The 22,553-nt window shown below is 40.2% G+C and overlaps 1 protein-coding gene and 1 long non-coding RNA gene across 3 annotated transcripts; one reads left to right on the top strand and one right to left on the bottom strand.

Annotated features, from left to right (window-relative positions):
• Positions 1-3,721: 3,721 nt before the first annotated feature.
• Positions 3,722-15,601, bottom strand: LOC119018532. Its single transcript, XR_005074779.1, has 3 exons — positions 15,433-15,601; positions 14,978-15,090; positions 3,722-3,853 (listed from the first exon to the last, which is right to left on the bottom strand). It is a non-coding gene; the product is annotated as an uncharacterized LOC119018532 (long non-coding RNA).
• Positions 13,544-19,490, top strand: mex3b (mex-3 RNA binding family member B). Of its 2 annotated transcripts, none has more exons than XM_037096272.1 (2): positions 13,544-14,954; positions 16,747-19,490. In XM_037096272.1, exons 1-2 carry the CDS (start codon positions 14,732-14,734, stop codon positions 18,150-18,152), a joined length of 1,629 nt encoding a protein of 542 aa, XP_036952167.1. In that variant the 5' UTR covers positions 13,544-14,731; the 3' UTR covers positions 18,153-19,490. The 2 variants fall into 2 exon arrangements, with proteins under 2 accessions (XP_036952167.1, XP_036952168.1); XM_037096273.1 differs by having other exon boundaries at positions 14,931-15,067.
• The last annotated feature ends 3,063 nt before the right edge of the window (positions 19,491-22,553 follow it).

The following is a 22,553-nucleotide window of genomic DNA, read 5'->3' on the forward strand; positions in this document are numbered from 1 at the left end:
AGTGTTCCCAGCCCCCCACCCTTAAAAGGATAAACCCACAAACACACAAACATAAAAGCACAAATATAAATATAAATGAGTATAAATGAGTGAAAAAAATAGATAAATAAATAAAAAGATGGAAAGAAAGAGATTGTGAATAATACATGATAATAAATAATAAAAGGAAAAATAACAGTAAAAGTAACAGTAATAGTAGCAATAATAATAGTATATATGATATGGAGCAGCAATATGAATGTAAGCATGAGCAGATTCATGCGTACAGTAGCCTAAATGACAGTGATACAATAGCATACAGCATTTGGTGTACATACTCATACTCTCACCATGCCCAAGAGTATAGGGTGCCAAAATTCCATAAAGAGATGGCCACAATTATATTTCTCCAAAGTCAGTTTTTCTAAAGGTAAAAATGAAGACAGCCGATCAAGGAAAACTTAAAAAGATGGGGGGGAGTCATTCTTCCAAAATAAAAGTATACATTTCTTTGCAAAATGTTATCAAAATGAGTATCCTGCATTTTGTTTGTGATCTAACTGTAAATTATTTGTGTCATTTAGTAAATATAAACTGCTGCTTGAATCGAAACAGATGCCTAAGCCACCTCAGCTGGCTCCTCTTGATGCGAAGGAGCAGTGGCTCTACTCCGAGCTCCTCCCGGGTGACAGAGCTCCTCACCCTATCTCTAAGGGAGCGCCCCGCCACCCTGTGGAGGAAACCCATTTCAGCTGCTTGTATCCGGGATCTTATTCTTTCGGTCATGACCCAAAGTTCATGACCATAGGTGAGGGTAGGAACGTAGATTGACCGGTAAATCGAGAGCTTCGCCTTTCAACTCAGCGAAGCCGTAATTTTGTTTCCTTAATAAGAGCAGTTGTAACTTAAGCTTAAACAAGTGTTTATTAGAGATGTTATACTTAAATCAATAAATGATTTTAACTGCATGTTCATATTTAATAAATCTTTAAACTGTATTATGCCGGAGTCTGTCCATTGACAAGTACTGACCAAAGTGATTTGAGTGTTAAGGTCTGGATTTTGATAGATCGGGGAGTATATAGAGGTACAAGAGACAATTCCAATTTTTTTTTTCTACAGTCTTTCCACGTTTGAAGGGTGTTAGTTCCCGAGAAACATTTTTCCATATATCTTATCTTTTCAAAGTGGTTTATAAATAGGAGGGAGATGAGAGGTAGGGGTTTGAATGGTTTTGATTCCATCTGCACCCACAAATACTCTTGGCTATCCATTGACCATGAAATCAGGTACCTTATTTGGGCCGCCCAGAAATCGTATTGGAGGTTGGGTAAACCCAGTCCTCCCATAGCTCTGGGCTTCATGAGAGTCATTAAACTGATCCGAGGCTTTTTATTTTTCCAAATGAGTCTTGAGAGACAACTATTAATTTATTTGAAAAACTCTAAAACTGGTAAAGAACATGGAAGCATCTGGAAAAGAAAAATGAATCTTGGAAGAACATTCAATTTAATTACATTTATTCTACCTAAGAGTGACAATGGCAGAGGGGACCGCTCTGATTTAACCTTAAGTGAGAGGGGGGGTGTAATTTTCTTTAAATAATTCATCTAAATCTGGAGTGATGAATATACCTAAATATTTGAAGCCTTTTGGAGTAGAGTTGAAACAACAGGAAGAAAGCATTTTCATGTCATGTGTAAGAAAACAGCTTTAGACTTTGGGTTTTGATCTTGTATCCTGAATAGCTTCCAAATTCTTTAATTGTATTTAGGAGGTGAGGAATAGAATTCTCAAGATCAATGATATATATAAGAGAATGTCATCCACATATAGGGATATTTAATGTTCATTATTATCTAACTTGAAACCTTGGATGTTGGTGTTGTTTCTAACAAGTGCAGCCAGTGGTTCAATTACCAAGGCGAAAAGTAAAGGTGACAAAGGGCACCCCTGTCTGGTTCCTCTGTTTAAGGAGAAGAAGTCAGAGCAAAAGCCATACGTTATGAGTGCAGCTTTAGGGCTATTATAAATAGCTTTAATCCAATCAGTAAAGTGACCACCCATTTTACATTTATCTTGAACAGAAAAAAGAAAACTCCACTCAACCCTGTCAAAAGCCTTCTCTGCGTCTAAGGATAGCAAAAGAGGAGGCTTCCGCTGGTTGTTGATGCAGTTTATTACGTTCAGTTTATTGCATATCTCCCCTTTATGAAACCTGACTGGTCTGGGTTGATCAATTTAGGTAGGATTGACTCCAGCCTTCTTGCTAAGAGTTTGGTGATAATCTTATAGTCGTGGTCCAAGAGACTTTATAGGCCTGTATGCTGAGCACTGCTGTGGGTCTTTACCACCTTTAAGAAGAACACTAATATAGCCAGGTTCATTGTCTGAGGGAGTATTTTTTCTTACAGAAATTATTCACCATTGCCATAAAGATAGGATGGATCTCAGGCCAGAACTCTTTATGAAAGTCTACTGAGAGACCGGATGGTCCCGGGCTTTTATTTAACAGCATTGAGTTAATTGTGGCCAGTATTTCTGCCTCTGTAAATGGTGAATTTAAGGAATGTTGGTCAGGGGCAGAGACTTCAAGTAACTTAATTTTACTGAGGTAATTCTCCAAATTGTCCTGTGAGTGGCTTCTTTGTGATTTGTAAAGATTATTAAAGACTTTAAAAAAGGTTTGATTGATCTCTTTGGGGTGATAGGATGTTTTATTATCTATAAGGTATACTGATTTCATAGTCTTTTCAGCTTGCTCCTTTTTTATTTGATGAGCTTAGAATTTACCTGGTTTGTTTCCAAATTCATATTCTTTTTGTTTTATAAGATTCATTTTTTGTATGATCTCATCTGATATCATAGTATTTAGTTTTGCTTTGGCAGCGGCTAGTTGTTTCTAGTTGTTCTCTATAGGAGCTTTTTTATGAAGGTTTCCACTTTGTGTTACTTCTCTCTCTAGTTCTTTTCTTTTACTACATTTTTTGTGATTTTTAAATGAGATGTATGAGATAAGAAGTCCTCTTAATGTAGCTTTTGCTGCCTTCCAAATAATATTGGGCTCTAAAGAGGGGTCATTGTTTTCTTTAATAAAATGTAATATCCAGACACGTATGGCTGATTTAAATTTGTTATCTTTAAGAAGAGAAAAATTAAATCTCCATCGCTTAGAGATAAACTTTTTCTGATCACATTGGATCATTAGGTGGATTCTGGAATGGTCTGAGAGGATAATTGGATTTATTCTACACTTAGATATTGTATGCATATATAATAATTAGAGGGTACAAAAAAGTAATCTAATCGAGAATAAGGGTTGTGAACATTAGAAAAAAAGTGTAATCTCTAACATCTCTAATCTCTCTGTTTCAATCAATGCCCTCTTTATGTTCAAAATAAACTTTTGTATGATTTTAATGTGAAGCAAAGTTAAAGCATTTAATGTTTGAATATCATTTGTATCTGTTTGTGTGAGTGTGCCGTATCATTATGGCATGTGCAATACTGCACAACATCTGTAAGGAGCGCAATGTCCCACTCCCACCGGCAGACGATGATGACAATGAGGGAGATGAGAGAGGAGATGGAGACGTGAGCGTCCCTGGCAACATCCATCCATGTGATGGGGCAGCCATCAGACAACACTTCGCCAACATCCACTGTGGGTAAGAATAACAATAAATCATCGATACACAGTGGCTTTTTATCAATTTGTTTTATTAGTCACTCGGTATCTTTTCTTTTTTTAAAAAGCCAAGCTGTAGTACTCCTCTTGGAGCAGCAACAATTTAATTTGCAGCTTAATTTTTTGCCTCCGCAGTGTCTGCAGATCATCTGTCTCCTCTGCTGGGCCACAATCACTCACCTCGGCCTGAAAAACAAAAGAGACAGCATGTTCAAGATGTGATAAACTTAAGCTGATTTCTTCTTTTTTCCTTTTTCACCCACCACTTGATTGATGCCCCTTGCCTCACACAAAGTGCTTGGGCCTGGCTACACCGCGTCAAAAGCACAGGAAAGTGCTTGTTGGAGATGCCCGGGGACACAGGAGACTCTCCTAATGCATCTTGATCCAGTTTGAAACATAACTATATGGCTAAAATATCAGAAATGGTTCTATTGTTGGTTATGGTTCAAACAAACACACATTTTAGACATTACTGAACAGTAACCTGGCAAATATCCAACAATAATTACGCACGTATCTCTCATCAAAACGCACCTAAGCTGCAGCGCAATATCCCTATAGAGTTGTAACAGGAATAATTTGTGAACTCACCCTTTTGAAATCAACTCAAGCTTCATCGCAGCTGGATCCTGGGCATGCAAGAAAATGAAAACGAAGCACTACATACCAGTGCAGATGGAGCATGAAAGCTGCGATTTCAGTTCTGCTTTTCGAGAGAGCGTTATACCTCTTTTTCTCGCAGTCAGCTGGTGACCGATGGCAGAAAGCTTGAGAAGCATATAGTTGATTCGCTATGTCTTCCCATGTCTGTTTTTTATCATAGCTGGTAAGCGTTGGGTTGAATTTGCCTTTAATGATGAGCTTCCTTTCCCCGACAAGCTCCACTAATAACAATATCTCCTCCTCTCGCCAGTTAGGTTTTCTTTTCGATTTCATGTTAATCTCTGCATGTGGCTGCAGTAGGCTGGTATATATAGAGCCACCCACACCAGTTTCAAGTTAGTTGCCTAATAAATGAATTGGAAAGATAAGGAAACATTTATTTTTGATTCATTGCCAATATGTTTTATATTATTTTGTACATTATTGGCAAAATATACACTCCCATTGTCCATTTAAATATTTCTAAGATAGTTCTTTATTCTCAGACAAGGGATTCCCTTCCATGATGGTTATTTCTATGGACATGAAAGTAACGTCACCTAAAATTCCATTTATGGCACATAGCACTGTCGTAATTCAGCTCTGAGAGTGACACTTAGGATTCAGTCCTGCACTTCACTTAACAATAACAAACTTTTAAGTGCAGCTTTCAGCAAAGATTTTTTTTTACTCATAAGTCAAGCAGGGTTCTTAGGAGTAATTCTAAGAAGCTTGATGAATACAGGCCCAGATGACTAGAGCTAGAGATATAATAGTCAAGTTGTCATGTATCATATTTCGTTTAAAGAGTAAGTTCTAAGTTTTTGAAGTCCGACTTGAATCAATACTCACATGTGCTAAAGGAATTCCTTTAAACTGAATTGCCAAAATATTGGGATGCTCTGGCTCTTCTCACTTCTCTTTCAGAATGACTTTATTTACAAAGACCCAGGTTGATTAGTTTCAACATTAAATAACTTGCTTTCAGCTGTATTCAATTCAATATAGGTTGAAAAAGGATGTACAAATGGTTTCATTCTATTAATGTTTAACTTTTATGGATCGGGGGTTGTACCATTCTTGATACTGCATGGAAAGGCTCCTTTAAGGTCCACATATGAGGCTTCAGCATCCATGTTAGACAGATTAAGTGGGTGGCTTCAAAATGCCCCACATAGCAAAATTTACCAGACATCCTCATCAGGCCACAAGCAGTCCACTGCATGGCTAGATGTCAGCCAAGAGCAAACTAAATAAACCAAGACTAGCCAAAGTCTGGGCCGGACTGCCAGAATAGAATGAGCTGTGACCCAGACTTGCTACAGCTCCAGTTTATTTGGTTTGCTCTTGGATGACTCATGCCATGGCCAGAAGTAGATGTCACACCGCAGTGAGGGATGTCCTGTCTTTGGTTTTTGTCTTGTGAATTTCATGTTTTATTTTGAAAAGTAACTCTCCTCTCATTTCAGGTCACTTGCCCTTCCTCTTGTGTCCCTGGTCTGACGTCATCCCTGATCCTTGATTGTTTTCACCTGTGTTCCCCTCCCCCATGTGTATAAAGTCTTTGTCTTCCCCTGTCTGCGTTGCCGAAGTATTTCGCCGTTTGTTGTATACGGAAGCCTTGTACACGGAAGCCTTGTCCACAGTCTTGCCTTGTAATCCAGCTGAGTATTGCCAAGTTTTATTTTCTGATACTGTTCTCTTTGGTTGATTGATTTTTTTTCTTCTAAAGTTTCTGGTTAGAGTTTGATTTTCAGTTTAGGTGTTTGATAGCCTTTTATTTCCTCCGTGTGGAGCGCCTTTTGTTGTACCTTTTTGTATTATTCAGAATAGAAATTTTCATAGCCTGTGTGCAGACCTCTTCGGAGAGATTTTGTTTTCCATTAAAGTTTTATAGCCTAGAAATTAAGATCAGTGTAGATTCCTCCTTCGGGAGTGTTTTCCGTTCTTTGTTTTATGTCTTGTTTGTCTTGTCTGTTTGCCATAGTGTTTGATTTGTCAATTCATACTGAAGAGTTGCAATTCAGCAAAATAAAACCTGACATTACATCTGCTATTCTGCATCTGAGTCCTCTCTCCTTGTCCGAGCCTGACAGTAGACTGCCCAAGTGGCATCATTCAATGCAATATATGTGAGGGAGTCAAATTAAGGTATCTGGTGTGGGCCAGATCTGGGCCACAACAATTTTGCTATCTGGGTTGCGGAAAAGGGGAAAAATGTCATATTTATATATACTATTGCGCATGTGGATATGTGTTTGTAGTATTTTGAGAAAGTGTGCACTACCCCTCAGTGATCTGATTTCTTAATGTAAATGTAGCATCAGGTAGTTTCCTGCACATTTCCAGCTATTTTATGTACCATGAGAACATATACCAGAACAAAACATTCGGATGACTAATTATTACAAGCTGCCATTACTTGATTCCAAACTCACTCCCTCTCTCTCTCAATCACTTCCCCCTATCCAGTATAACAGACACACAAGAGTCCATTTAGTTGAGCAGGAAATTTAGGATTCACACGCTCACTAATCCCCATCATTTTACATCATCACTGACAGACATACACGCAACATATATTACAGCACAACCTTTATTATCACATCGTCGGCATAAAACACTGTATATCATGAACACTACTTTTCATTCTATAGTTGGAATATGTAGAGAACTATGTAGTACATTAATTTTAGACTCAGAGTTTGTATAGAATTTACAGGTAGTAATCTATACCATCAGATTACCAGGGGTACATCATGGCCTTATGAGACAGGATGGGCTAACTGTTTAGCATGCTAACAGTAGAATCCTCTCTAACACAATACTTGTGTTGCATGTATTGTGAAGAAAAAAGTTTCAACATTATATGAACTTCATATGTTAAAACTATTATTTCTTCACAGTCTTTTGATTGTATTAGTTCATTGTTGAATAAAAAAAAAATCTTACTCATTGCACCTTTAAGATAAGTAGCAGGCAGTGTTCGTGTGTACATGTGTAGTCTGATCTGGCCTTTTCGCTGGAAGTAGTTGAATAGAAAACTGGAAGTTTATAGATTGCAGTATATATCCAACATATCAATGGCTGATTCCATACAAAAGCTCACATTTTCAATCAGAGGCCAGTATCAGCCTCATACATCTGTAAGACCATTCATCTGTCTCACTGTAGCAGTAAAAACACTAATCCATCACTGACCAGGATATGAAAATGAAAAACTTAAAATGACATATAGAAAACACACCTCAAAGGGCCAGTTGCCCAGAAAAATATCTATTTTAAGTGTAACTGCTTATAAAAAAAAAGTATGTTCCTTTTTCTCTCTGCTCCATTCTAAGTGTAAGCCTCTAATTCTGCTGAGCCAGGAGAAGACGTGATGGAGCGTTCTGTTTCTGCTCCCCAACCCATCACTGTTTATACACCGGCCTTGTATATTCATTTGGCAGAGGAACTGGCAAGAAAAGGGAAGGGGTTTCCCGCTGGGCTGCCTAGTGACCAGCAGGCAGTGTGTGTCTGGTGGGGAAGTGAGGTGGAGGTTGTCTGGTGGAAGGGAACTGATCAGGCTCTGCAAAAGTGGAAATTACTGCTTCTCTCTGGAAAATTTCCTGCTACTTTAGTGAAAAACCTCATATCTGCATTGATTTATTTCCAACTTTCCAGGAACTGAGGAAAACAGCTCTGTTACTCTAGTCTTGCCTCTAATTCTTCTATATACTTAAATTACAGAAAAACATATTTGTCAGATTCAGGTGTTCATTAAAGGTCCATGTGACCATAATAAAAATTATTCACATTATTAACTGACCTGCCACTGTTGTGATTATTGTAAGTTAATGCACTTCAATAAACACTTCATGTTAATGTTAAGGAAAGATTGTAGCATGACTAAACCGGCAAAGAATGCCTTAAGGAAAGCTTGTGATGGAGAAAGGTCACAATCATTATTTCAATAGTAAATTCTAGGCTGTGGTTAAACAGTGGTTGCAATCAGAGAAAAAGAAAAAGACTGCAATCAGTCTTTTAAAATGGGAATAGATCAGCATAAAGATAAAAAAAAAAATGATGCACATTCATGTTTGAAGAAATGACATTCAACTGGACAAAAAAAAAAACAGTCAACACCTACTAACATCTGACTTTTGATTTAATGTGTATTGTTACGCTTGGCATTCGGTCCTCCGTCAAATGACACTGCAGTAAGTGCGGTGTTTATCAGCTCAAGCTATGATCAGCTGTTATGAAAACACAACACCTGGATAGATATGGTAATTTCCCTCTACGTTGTCTGGATTTAGTCAGATGAGGTATATGATCTACTGTTTTCTACTGCTCACTGTTTTGCTGCACACCGATGATGATGTCCTGTGTGACAGAAAGGAGACAATCAGCTTTTTTATCAAGTGTACCTGTGTTTAAAAACTCTACATATAGACATTCATTTTGTGTAAGTGGTACAAGCTAAAGTGTATGTAGTATCTATGTATCTATGTAGTTTTGTAGAAGAAATTAAAACTCAGAATTTTTATATTTACAAGATTAATGAGGTAATAATACAAACTCACAAACTACAAACTTTTTTTTCCGTAAGTGAAATAAGCTGTTATCTGAGGAAAATAAGGTCCCATAACGCAGTTTATGTCATGATTCAGGATTATAGTCTTGTTGTGGTGTCTTGTTGTGTCTGGTTTTGTCTTTTGTTTGATTTCCATGCCTTTTTGTGTCCATTAAGTGTCTCCTATGTTCTTCCTTCTGTCTTCTCCCCTTCCTCCTTGCATGTTTATCTCCTCTTGTATGTAAGTATTGTTCTTTCCATGCTTTCTCCTCTGTGCCTTCCCCTTGTTATCTCACCTGTCCTCTTCGCTCTTCTCTCTCCTCACCTGCTCCTCATCCCCTCATCAATGAATCTGTGTATTCAAGCCTTTGTTCCCCATTCATTCCTTGTCAGTTTGTTGTGTGTGATTCACTGAGATGTACCCTGAGTCTCCTCTTGTGTTCTTTTGGATTTGAACTTTTTTGAATTTGTTTTGTTGTACTTTGTTTTTTGGTCTTTTGACTCCTTCGTTTGTTCACCTGTTTTTTTGTGTGTGTTTTGTTTTTGTTTTTTTGTTTGTTTGTTTTGTATTGCTCAGCTTTGGTATAATTAAAGCTTGCTTTTTGTTCCCTCCAATCTTGCCTCCTGTGAGTCTGCATTTGGGTTCACCTTTTAGTTTTCCCCCTTTAAAGCATGACAGTTTGAAGCTAGATAGGTGGCAGGGTCTGCCTCATACAAAGTAAAACAGTATAAATAGTGTTGTCCTTTAAAACAGTTTTATTTTGTTTAGGCAGGAAAAAGTAAATCAGCTAATTAACATCTTTCTCTGTCATGGTGCTGCTGTGATAGCCTGGTTTTTGTTCTGTTTGTGTTTTTTCTCCAGTCAGCTTTTTTAAAAAATTATTATTCAGCGCGGAAACTTGACATCTGCGTTGACACAAGTTTTGCACCTTTTGGCTGTTGTGATGCACCTTTACGTTAAGGACACATGCATGAAAATTGTTAATCATGATGTTCAATGTAACACAACAGAAATATATAAAGGCAAACCTGTCTACTGACCATGGGAAAGGAGTCAATCGCCTACTTTTAACCCGTGTTAAAAGTACTGCATGAGTGTAACTTAACCCTAATGTAAAAATGGTAAAACACTTGCTGTGTTGCAACATCATGCCCATGCCATCTCTCTTGCTTAGAGGGACGATGGTCACAGCACCAGGGCTCAAATAAATCAGAATTTGCAATTGTGGGTTTTTGGTGTGACTCGATGAGCTGATCAGCTTTTGAATATGAGAGGAGAGGGAAGTGGAGGGAAAGCAAAGACAAAGAGCTGGGTTGTGGCTGGCTGTTGAGGAAGAGGAGGAGGGGGTGGTGGGATGAAGGAGGAGGGTGGGCGGTGAGCTGTGGTGCATTGGGGGCCGGCGGCTCCAGCTGCCCTGCTGCTGTGCTGCTTGGCTCACCCAGCGTCTGGCAGGCAGCCAATCACAGTGCAGGGAAGCAGTGCCACTTCAGTTCAGTGTGTCAGAGCGAACTGGGGAGGGAGGCAGGGAGGAGACACAGAGATGTAAGGAAGATGAGAGGAGGGAGCAAGGAGAAAAAGGGGGGAGGCACTGAAGAGGCAGATTGGTAAGAGAGGAGGGAATGGAAATGGGAGGAGGCAGAAGTAAGGGAGGAAGAGGCAGACAGTGCTACATCCATACCTGCAGACACCAACATATAGCCTGCACCACTCTCACAAATCAAAGCAGACCATCCCTCTGAGTGTGTGTCTAGTAAAAACTCTCATTTCAACACACACACACACACACAAGATGAGCTCCAATCTAACGTTACCTACACCACTCCAGTATCCAAAAAGAAGAGAAGAAATGATTTGTTGAAACTTCCTGTTTTCCCTTCCTTCTTCATCTGTTGTTGAACACACATCCACCAATTGTTACGTTTTTGTTTTTGTTTTGTTTTTTTTTACAGTATGTTGATTAGTGGTTGAATTTTTATGCACCAAATGGTTCCCCTGATTAGAACAAGGAACTTTTCACTTCGTTGACTGCATCCACTGATGTGAAAACCTGTCAGGGAAGAGGCTTTTGAGTGTAAAACTGCACAACAACCAAATCCAATGTGTCCACTTATTGTTTGTTTAACCTTGAGTCACACACACACAGACACACTTTGTATGTACAAAATGTATGTGTGTGTGTATATATGTGTGTATATATATATATATATATATATATATATATATATATATATATATATATATATATATATATATATATATATATATATATATATATATATATATATATGTGGGAGTGTGTTAACAATGCTGTGGAGTGACTTTTGTTTGAATGCAGTACTTGAGGCAGGCACTGTTTCATTACCTGTAGATGCTGAAGGAAGCTTGCGTGCGTAACGTGTGTGTGTATACAGTGTGTATTTGAGGTCAGAGTGTGACAGCAGTGTGCAGACAGGCTACTCTCTATCCTGTGACCTGCTGTTTACAGTGACCCAGTGTCTGTGTCTGCAGTCCAGCAGCTACAGCACAGTGACTGGCAGAGCGAACACTAAGCCCTGTCTGTCTCCGCCGCTCTCTGGGTTAGAGCATGCTAAGCTTTTCTTCCTCTCATTAAAAGGCATACGGGTAATCGCCTCTAAGCAGCTGGCTAATGCCTAATACCAAACGACAAATATCAGCAGTGATGCTGCAATCAGTGTCCATCTGGGCTTAAGAAAGAGCAGTGGGACACGATGTTGGCCTGTGGCTCTTAATTCAATTGCAGTAGGACATTATTTAAGCAGGCCCTCCAAGCTTAGGCAGAGCTCTCCAACAGAACTGTGAACACAAACAGTAGACACTTGTAAGAAGTATTGCTCTTGGTTTATTTCTCTACAAGGAATCAATCCTGCAAAGATCTAGATGTTCCTGCACAAGTGTGATTTCTGGAATATCATCAACATATCAGGGTCAGGTGCAGCCAACAGCAATACAGGGATTTAATTCTAACAAACTGGAAGTAACTAAGCTTAGCTAGATATCATAGCTATGTCCATTATCATGTGATTATCAATACATTACATGATACTATTAAGAGATTTAATGAAATAACACACTAGTAAAATAAACACTTGATAAATCCAAAGTCCTTTTGCTGGCTTTGTGAATTAATTTAAATAAACATTACTTAAATGATGATATCTTATGTCTGACTGACATTGGTTAATTCCAAATGTTAACACTTACATGATGATTGTTGTGGAGGCTAGTCAGCTCCCAATTTATAACCTAAGGCTCTGCTCTGACAACAAATTAAGTTTCAGCAGTCTTTCATTGGTTCCAGGGGGGTTTGCCAGCAAAACTGGAAGTAGTTTGAATTTAAGTTTTAAAACAAATCACTTTTAAACTGCTGTTTTCAAAGTCAACAATAAACTTTGAAACACAACATTTAGGCCAAAACCACACAAAAAATTGCTGAATGGAAACTGAACATCTGTGACAACTGAGTGTCTTGATGTTCTGAGTAATATTATAAGAAAGTGCCATAACTATGGACCTTCAGATTGTTTTGTCAACTGTGGTTATAACGTAAATGCTCAAGTAGAAAGACTAGTTATCTCTGTTATTATCTACCGAATCAGTTGTTACAGGATAAATATGAGGGGCCACAAATGTATGGGAAAGAAAAGCACCCTGTTATAAGAAAAGGGTTATTATTATTATTATCTAAAACCATCTCCTCAGATCGTTGCCCTTTTTGTGAATTAATGGATATTTTTTCTTCTTTGGTCAAACAGGTCATTTCAGGTTGACAAATGAAACAATGCAATTAAAAAGGGTGAATGGGTATTGATTAATTGTATGAGTTACAAACCAAAAGCCACCCATGAAAACAATGGATCATGTTTTTCATTAAAAAAAGAAAAAAATCCAACTGCTTAATGCATCAGTGTTCTTTCAAATTTTTAATAAAAAAAGTTTTACAATAAGGAAATCTGATTCTTACCACTAGGTACTATGCTATATCAACAAATTTCACGAGACCTCTTTGGGAATTACACAAATAAAACCTCAGTCATAGAATAGACTTATCAAATATGTGTCTAGTGTTTGGTCATGTTGTCCATTTGTTGTCCAGGATTTAAGAAATGTATGGGAAACACTAGAATTGAATAGGTTATGGATTGCTATGAATGGGGTTAGGGTAATATTAACAAGAGGGTCCCATCCCATCACCTCCTCTAGTTGCTGAGCGGTTCCTCATTAGCATTGGTATTGTGCTCCAGGAGTGAGATGACAAAGCAAAGTGCTTCTGGTCTCAACAGTTTTGAATGGGCTGGAAATCCCCTTTGTGCCGGCTGCCGCCCCCCTCCACTTCCACCATCCTCCTGCCTCTCTAGCTCTATGGCCAGCCACAAAGGTCACCAAGCCATCACCCTGCAATGTTCTTAATGTATAAGGTTTCATAATGCCACAGAGTGAGCTCAAGATTTTTCTTGATCGCTTTTGTGTGTGTGTTGTTTTTACATTTTTAAAACTTTGTTTCATATTCTAATGGTAAAATGAATGTTTAAAAATAACATTTAAAACATTACAAATGACACCAAAGCAACATATAATCACACTGAAGACACTGTATTGCCTTAATGTGGTTTATTTTGTATATAAAGCATATCTCTGTTTTCTATCATATTAGAGGATAGTGTCATTGTTTTGTCCATACTACGTATTGAATGGTATTGTATTCAAATTTCACAAATACAATATAATTCAAAAGAGTCTCTATAATCTAATGCTCTTTGTGTCCTGACTTTTCTTCTAAAGTCTAAAGTATGTGGTCGTTGTGGGCAACATACTGTGATAACACATGGTAACACAAACAGTACAACGATATCAAGTATGAGTACATTCTTTACACAGGGCTGAGCAATGTACAGTCAGTCACACAAGGAAAGAGAAACTAGTTACCCCCCTGAAGATGAATAAATTTATATCATCAAATTCTAGAGTGCCTGCATGTCTTAGGGGGCAGAGGTTGAGGGGCACTCAAATTCTCTTTCCCCATCTCGATATTTGACACATCTCTTAGCACAGAATGAAGAGGTATCTTAAACATATATGTTGAAAAAGCTGTACTCCAGCACCAAACCATACTCTCAGAAGGAGATATTGTACCCTGGCCTGTTGATGTATTGAGGAAATATTACTGTTAATATCCACAGCTCTGACTTCTAACTTTATGTACCAGTACAGTCGATGTTGATGCCAATGTCTGAATGGAGAACAGACAGACACAGACAGCGAATGAGAGACAAAGACAAGAGACTGACAACAAAGACGTGGGCGTGTCCTTACGCAAAGCCCCGCCCGACCGTCGCCTGCACATCCAGTGGGCTAGCGGTATGTAAATGACCTCGCAGCACCGCATCGTCCCTGCCCTGGTGGTGACGTCACCCACACATCTCCCTGTCTGGCTCGGGCAGGACTCAGACAGAAGCAACAGAGGATCTAACGGAAGCCAGCCGGGAGGGGCTCTTTGTCAGGAAGGAATATTATTACTATCCCCACCGCCGGCTCTGGAATAAACACGCTTTTTCTTCGCCGTCTTTCCGTGCAACAGCAAAGCTCAGCTCGGACCGCGACATCCACATTATATCGGGAAAACAGAGGGGGTGGATGTGTTTTGTGCCGCTCCATGCGCTGTTTTCCTCCCCTCTCAGCCGCACTGATTTATTTGCACTAACCAGTTGTCTTTGAGAACCGGGTTTCGGAGCCTCTCCCCTCCTCCTCCCCTCTCCTGTCTTTCTCCCCGTATCACTCCTTTTTTTTTTTTTTTTTTTGCCCTCCCTCCTTTTGCCTTTTATCCGATTCCCGCAACGCCGCAGAGATGCCCAGCTCGCTCTTCACAGACAGCAGCGTCCAGGGGGACGCACTGGACGACCAGAGAGCCCTGCAGATCGCCCTGGATCAACTATCCCTGCTCGGCTTGGACAACGACGAGAACCCCTTATACGACAACAACCAGGAGCCCCGGAAAAAAAGCGTCAATATGACCGAGTGCGTCCCAGTTCCCAGCTCCGAGCATGTGGCTGAGATTGTGGGCAGACAGGGTGTGTGTTTCATTGTTTCTTACCCATCTTAAGCATTTGTGTCAAGCGTAAATAGACGGTCCATGTTGTGCAGCCCAGCAGAACAGGGATGGACAGGCAGCCAAACACTTCAGGTATGAGCTCACCCCGAGCCATTCTGTGTGGAAGGAGCAGGGAGTCAGCACACACTCAAATACTGTTGTTCTAACACGGGTGCTTAAACTACTCCTAAATATCGTATCTTAATCTTCAGGCTAAATATTTCTAAAACATGGAGATGCCGTAAGTGACTTCTGCATCGGTAAAGTAAATTACAGTGAAGGCGAACTTAGTTTCTGTCGCGCCGGTTGGTCACACACAAACCAATTCAAGAAGTTGACGTTCAAGTTAAATAAATGTTATGTGGGACGATTCTGCAGTTAGGCCGAACTGAAGATTGCCTTTAACCAATTCCGATAAGGTACTAAGTCATGTTGTCATGTCGCGTGTATAGGCCTACCTATCTTAGCTAGTAAAGGAACATCCAAACATTGTAATTTTAGACGGGTTTAGTTCTGAGGAAGGAGAGTGACACGTACCGTTGCTAAGTGAACTCCCTGCCCCTGATTTACATTACAGTTCACTTCCAAGCTGTTTGGCTGAAGCGCAGCAGTGACCGCTGACATAACAGGTATTGAATCATGATGTGGTACATTAGTAGGTCACCGGACTGTGAGCGCTCAGTAACCGCATATGGGTGTCTTTTTTTATTCATAAACGGCCGGCAAACCGATTATGATTATGATGATGCAGTGCAGGATCAAATTAGGACAACGGTCACATCTTGCTGAGACACAGGCAGCAGACGCCCATAGCTGCACAGACCCTTCAGCAGTAGGGCTGCAGGGCGGTACTGGTGCCTGATTACATATGCGAAATCTTTTCCCCTCCCTGCAATACTGCTGCTGCTGCTGTTGTTCCCAGAAAGACAAAGTAACTGTAAGGAACCTCTTGATCCCAGCCTCTACTTTAAAGCGACAGTAGGACATGAATGAAGTTTTTACATAGGAAACCCCCTCTCCTCCACCCATCCCTTTGTCCAGTTAAAAATGTGGAATTAAGTAATGTGGATTAACCACGACCTCTTGGATTATTTGAAAGCAGCGAAACCTAATGAAATATAGAGCATATCCCCATTTAACCTGCACCAGTGTGAGCTCACTGTGGGTTCATGTTAAAGATGCAATTGGCTGTGTAGACTGACTATGAGTGGGTTTAGCCTCCTCTGATTACATCATCCTGTGTCACTCAGCTGGTTTTGCTCTGCTAATTATGTCATTCTTCTGAGGCTGGTTCCTCCACTGCTCCCATATATATTTTTTTTTTACCATAAAGCAGTCTGTGTATCTGCTAAAGGGTGTTGGAATGCAGCTTTGCACAAGTGCCAAGTTACAAAGTGATTAAATAGCTTGTCACCTCTTTCCATCTCACAGTTAGTGTAATATGAGAATTAAGATTGTAACAGCAGCTGATTCAGTTGTCAGCTATGTCGCAGTTAATGAAATGAGGATCATTATGTGCCAGTAGTGAGTTATCTTTTGTGAGTTATTTCTGTCCTGCTGCATGTTGATGGTGGGGCAGCATGTGGTTTGAATTTGTTCTTCTCAAAAAGGGTGGTTTCATCCGTTTTCTAAGGCCTGTTGAGACACAATAATAAACATCCAGCAGCTGTTTTGAATATACCATAAGTAATAGTTAAAAAACATGCCTTAGCTGGAGCCGTTGTTATAGGGGAACCTCCCCTCACATTTCATCTTTTGCTTCCATGTCCCAGGTTGCAAGATCAAAGCACTGCGAGCAAAGACCAACACCTACATCAAGACCCCAGTTCGTGGTGAGGAGCCTGTTTTTGTGGTGACAGGCAGAAGGGAGGATGTGGCAATGGCTAGGAGGGAGATCATCTCTGCTGCTGAGCACTTCTCCATGATCCGCGCCTCCAGGAACAAAAACACCAGCCTGAATGGAAGCAGCACCACAGTCCCTGGACCACCTAACCTTCCTGGACAGACCACCATCCAGGTGCGGGTGCCTTACCGTGTGGTTGGCCTTGTTGTCGGTCCCAAGGGTGCTACTATCAAGCGCATCCAGCAGCAGACCCACACCTACATCGTGACACCCAGTCGGGACAAGGAGCCAGTGTTCGAGGTGACGGGTATGCCAGAGAATGTGGACCGTGCGCGTGAAGAGATTGAAGCCCACATTGCCATGAGGACGGGGGGCCTCATTGAACTCCAGGATGAAAATGACTTCCACGCAAATGGGACTGATGTGGGTTTTGACCTGCACGGGCACGCCACCCTGTGGTCCAAGCCCAGCACTGGGATGACTCCTACATCGGCACGGAAACCCTTTTCCAACTACCGCAACGACTCGTCCTCCTCCCTGGGCAGCGCCTCCACAGACTCCTACTTTGGCAACAACAGCTCACGCATGGCTGACTATAGCCCCCCCAGCCCCACACTGAGTTACACCACCACCAACAACAACGGCAACAACAATAACAACAACATCAATGTTAACACCAACGGCAACGGGTTTGTTTTCGGGAATGAGGTGATTTCTCCTGACTGCAATGATCTGACTTATGACTCCTCGTCTGGGTTTGACCCCACGCCAGCCCCACCAGGCCTTGCGTGGTCCCAGTATGAAAGTCATATGACTCCCTCTTCCACGAGGGGCAGCTCCCCCATCTCCACCTCAGCCATGTTCTCCACCAACACCCCCACTAATGCCAATGGGATAGTGGTGAGTCAGAGAAGGGTAAATGGTTGTACACCACAGCCTAGACTGTCACCTCCCCTCCACAGCCACACCAGAGGCCCTCCTGAGCACCCGCTAGCCAGGAGGGTGCGTAGTGACCCAGGCGGAGGCCCGCTCTGTTTCCCTGGTTACTCCAGCACTATTGCCTCCCTGCCGGGTCCTCACCTGCCTGGGGTTCCATGCGACTCCTCTGCCTCATCTTCATCCTCCTCTTCCTCCTCCTCAACCTCATCGGGCACCAGCCGAAAAGGAAGCCGTGACTGTTCAGTGTGCTTTGAGAGCGAGGTCATTGCTGCCCTGGTCCCATGTGGGCACAACCTTTTCTGTATGGAATGTGCCAATCGTATCTGTGAGAGGAGCGAGCCCAAATGTCCTGTCTGCCACACCGGCGTCACTCAGGCTATACGTATATTTTCATAAGAAATGTAACTCTTTGACTGTCTCATCAGTGAGACTGGCTACAATAACAACACCTGACTCCTCGTACTGCTTTAATGGGATCACCCAATCATCAGTTTGGAAAGTGTACATAGATATACATATACATGTAAGATGCTGCAGTATCCAGAAGAAGGGACAGACACTCTCTTTAGGTTCTGTCATAGTTGTTTATATATACTGTAGCTTTGGGAAATATTTTCAACATCTAAGTGCATGTTTTAAATATTACAGCATAGTAATCATTAGTTCTAACAAATCGTACCCTATATTTATGAAGTGAAGATGCACAGTGGGGTCAGGGCGGAGGTACGTGGGTCGAACTGTAGACTGTTAGTGGGCTGAGCCTTCCAGTTTTGCCAATCGAATGTAGTAATAGGGGAGGCCATGGCTGGGAAACATAGGGGGCTTCCAGCCAAACAAGGCTCTTGACTTACAAAGATACTGCAGCTCGAGGTCAGAAACCATATGAGGGAGAGCAACAACATATCCTACATATATATGTATAGAATCAATTTCCACAAGTTGAAAGTTTTAAATGACATTAATACAGATTGAAGTATTTTATTCTTTTTTGACTTGAAAGATTATATTTCTTATTACAAAGATGTTTACAGATATTTTAATTTAAGTTCAGTGAACTTTTTGTAGCTGGGTTGAAATATTGTTTATTTTTAGTATGGCCTTATGGCATTGATCACTGTATTATTTTAATATCACATGACTGTGGGAGGAAATCCAAGTCCACAATATGTGTATTGCGTTTGACAGTATTCTGTTGGGATGGAGTTTTTATAGGTTCAGCAAAAAATGTCTTTTAAATCTGCTTCACCCAGCATATTTTTATTCAGTAATATAAAGCATATTTTATTCTATATTATTATGAAACATTGAAATATACAAAACTTAGTAAGTTAAACACAAAGAAACCATTTATGCTTTCTAAAATTTGTATGAATTAGATTCCAGTGGGAATTACAGACTTCTGTTGCACCACTATAGTTTTAGTATTTCTATTTTAATACATTTGTTTACCACTTGTTTATGTATATGTAGGTGAAATTACTTGAGTGTAAATGTACTTTATTGAGCAAAGTTTAAGAACAAAGTATATTTTATTTTATGATAAAGGGCCTTTTAACCTCATGGTCAAATACTAATATTATATTTGCTGAGACAAGATTTGAAAATGTATCAAGAGTTTTATTTTTCTGACATTTAAAGTTGTACATGATAAAAAGTAAAACTTAAGTACTGGTGCTACTTCATGTTTTTTTTTTAAGTATTTCTATATAATTCCAATAAAAATGGTACATTCAGGAGGTGTCTCCTTCTCGTGTTCTTCCTGACCTGGTGTGTTCTGCTGGAGCAGACAGAGGTGAGCAGGGAGGTTGCTGAGGACTGTTAAAGTAGCTGTCTGAACATTTGACCCCTCTCTGCTTCCTAATGGAAGCTCAGAGGCACCAGGATTATCACAGTGGCCTAATTATTGAGTGTAGGCTGTGGCAGTCAGACAGAGGGGGACTTGGCCTGCCTTATCACTAATTAGAAGCACTGTGTGAACCTATTCTTATACAGCCCGGTACAAACACCATCATCTGGTTCTTCTGGGTAGTGATGGACCATTAAAACCATTCATCAAGGTACTGGGAATTTAGAAAAAACATATAGCATTTCATTAGCATGATATCATCCACTGATGGTCTGTAATGATGGCTGGTTCACACTTTGTGTCAGAAAAAATATTGAAAATGATGATACAAAGCTAGCAATTATTCAATTTGTAGATTAGTTAATTAATAGAAATTGTATACATTTCTATTGAGATAATCAATTAAATGAAAAGGTGGTAAAAAGTAACTAACACTATCTAGACCTAGTGTCTCATATGTCCCTGTCCTATCACTAAACTCATCATCTTTGGGTTTTGGACTGGTGTTGGAACAAAGCTAGTCATTTTAAGATGTTATTTTAGGCCCCTGGAGCTTGTGAAGAGCATTTGTCAGTCACTTCATGTTTGAGACTAAACCATGCATCGATCAGTGTGTGAAAATGTGCATCAGGTTCTTGGCAATGAAAAACATGCTAGTTGTGGCCCACTCAAAGAGTCCGATGAGATGTCATCAAATGCTTTTTGAAAAGGCAGCAAATCCTCACAGTTTAGGAGCTTGATCTTGGGAAGGTTTAGCATTTCTATTAATATGTCAAAATGTATTATTACGATAATTTTTCTGTCAATGGGCTAACCAATTAATAGACAAACTGTGTCATTAGTAGTTACACAATGCTGAGACACAGCAAACCTGTGGCAAGTATTCCACATTAGAAATACCAGTTGGTTTCAGGGACAAATGGCACTGAATTTCGGAACATTGACAGTACCAGGCCTATAAGAGCAACTATGGATCAAAACTCACCTTGATGCAAGTTGAAGAGGGGAAATTTTTTTGTTCTGGAATGAAAGAAAGTGGGCATGGATCTAAAAATCTGGCAGTCAGCTGATAGTGGTTTTGCCTTTCTGGTGTCCAGGACCTGGAGAATGACCTGAAGTAATTGTGGCTGGGGTGTTTTTGTGTCCTATGATGGTGTAATGTTGACGAGGCCTAAAGCAAAGCAGTGGATACAGAACACTTGGAACTGCAGTGTAATGACACTGAACAAGACAGTCTTAAATAAGGTCACATTGGCCTTCAAAATCTATATTAATTGATCCTTTAATACTACATGTAGTCCCAGCACTGACACCTGCACTCTAAAGTTGTCTGAAAACCAAATCATTCAAAACCTACATACGGGTCTTACACGATCTGCTGTACACTATGGATATGTGTCGGTATAAAAAACTAGCATCACTAAGAACTGTCTCATGACAGAACAGTTCCTGCTCTTTGCTTGTTCCTCCCCTCCCCCATCTCTTTCACTGTGGGGAAAGTGCAGCTTCATGTCATGTGGTCCTGTTGGAAACACTGACGTTTAAACACATGCTTTGCTGCAAGATAGTAAATGTGGAGAGTGCCGGCTCTAATGAGAAGTTTAAAATGGAAACATCCAACGCAGGCCCCAGAAACTGGCCCTATAAACCATATTATTAGGAAGCAATTTTACCACTGCGGAAAAGAGCTGACAAGTGTTTTTAGTCAAATGCATAACATATGGAGTTCACATAATGTTTCCTGAGGTCAAAAGAAAAAAGATTCACTCCTCTGCCTGTGCTTCTCCTGACAAAGAGAGGAAATGCATTTTAGATCTGTACAGACCTGACTCACATTATTTTGAGTATTATCAGATCAGGTAACGGATGTGAGGGGAATAAACTGCATCCAACCTGAATCTAACATGAAATAATATTAATAAATTCAATTGAAACTTGTAACTTAGTAGATGATTTTCATATTTTTTTCCCACCCTTGCCATTGAGTCATTTAAACCTTTATGCTTAGCATAAATCACACTTCATCAGTACATCAAGCCAACATTCCACACTCTTATACCACTTTTCCACCAAAACTAGCATGCTTGCATGGGTTTTTTAAACACGGGTACACATGCAAAAAATCACCAATTGACCCCATTTCCACTTTCTGCAGGCAAGGATCTGGGATCCTTATCTGAAGCACTATGTTGTACGTCACTGATGTTTTGTTGCACGTTATGAGAAAACAACAACAGACCTACTGTCAAAGAAGCACCTGTAAAATGGCGGATAAGTTATTTTGAGTTTTTCAACCCCTGCGACATGACTTATCTCACTGTTTGAGCCATTTGGTCCATTTACATTTGCAAAGTCTAGAAGTGCTGCCTGATTAAGTTATTGTATCCCCATTTAATTTAGATGGTTCAGTCCATGAGCCAGGTATTTTCATGTCTGGGAACTCAATCTGTTTTAGCTTCAAAACACCACTGAGCAGCTTTCATAGAACACATCCCAAATTCCTTCTTTATTCATGTGCCACCACTGGAAGTTGATAACATGTTTAAATGTCATCATTTTGTGCAGTGGAATTTAGCATGTTCACCCAGGTCTCACGTTTAGATCAAAGCAGAGCTGAGCTGAGCCAAGCTGATAAGAAACTGCAGGGTCAACTCACCCGGGTGTAAATGCAGAGTTTACACATTACCATTGCACACAAACGGGTTTAAGTGGGATTTTTGACCAGTGGAAAAGGAGTATAACAGATTTGTGTCACACTGCATCATTACACAGAGGCTTTTCTTTTTGGAAAGCTGAAACATGATGTTCTTATATTTTAGATTGTAAAATCTGTATCTGCTGCAATGCTGTCTGAAAAAATATTGCCACAGCTTTTAATACAGATAGAGTGGATCTTTTGTTAGCATTCATGAAGCTTTGACTAGCCCAATATGTAGAGGTGTTCCACAACA

This window comes from Acanthopagrus latus, chromosome 4 (assembly GCF_904848185.1).
Source record: "Acanthopagrus latus isolate v.2019 chromosome 4, fAcaLat1.1, whole genome shotgun sequence".
NCBI lineage: Eukaryota > Metazoa > Chordata > Actinopteri > Spariformes > Sparidae > Acanthopagrus > Acanthopagrus latus.

What these genes read in the sequence shown, in the direction of transcription:
- mex3b (XM_037096272.1), top strand. Translation starts at nt 14,732, where the DNA reads ATGCCCAGCTCGCTCTTCACAGACAGCAGCGTCCAGGGGGACGCACTG. An exon ending in TGAGATTGTGGGCAGACAGG is followed by an intron (nt 14,955 to 16,746) that starts GTGTGTGTTTCA and finishes TCCATGTCCCAG; the next exon opens with GTTGCAAGATCAAAGCACTG.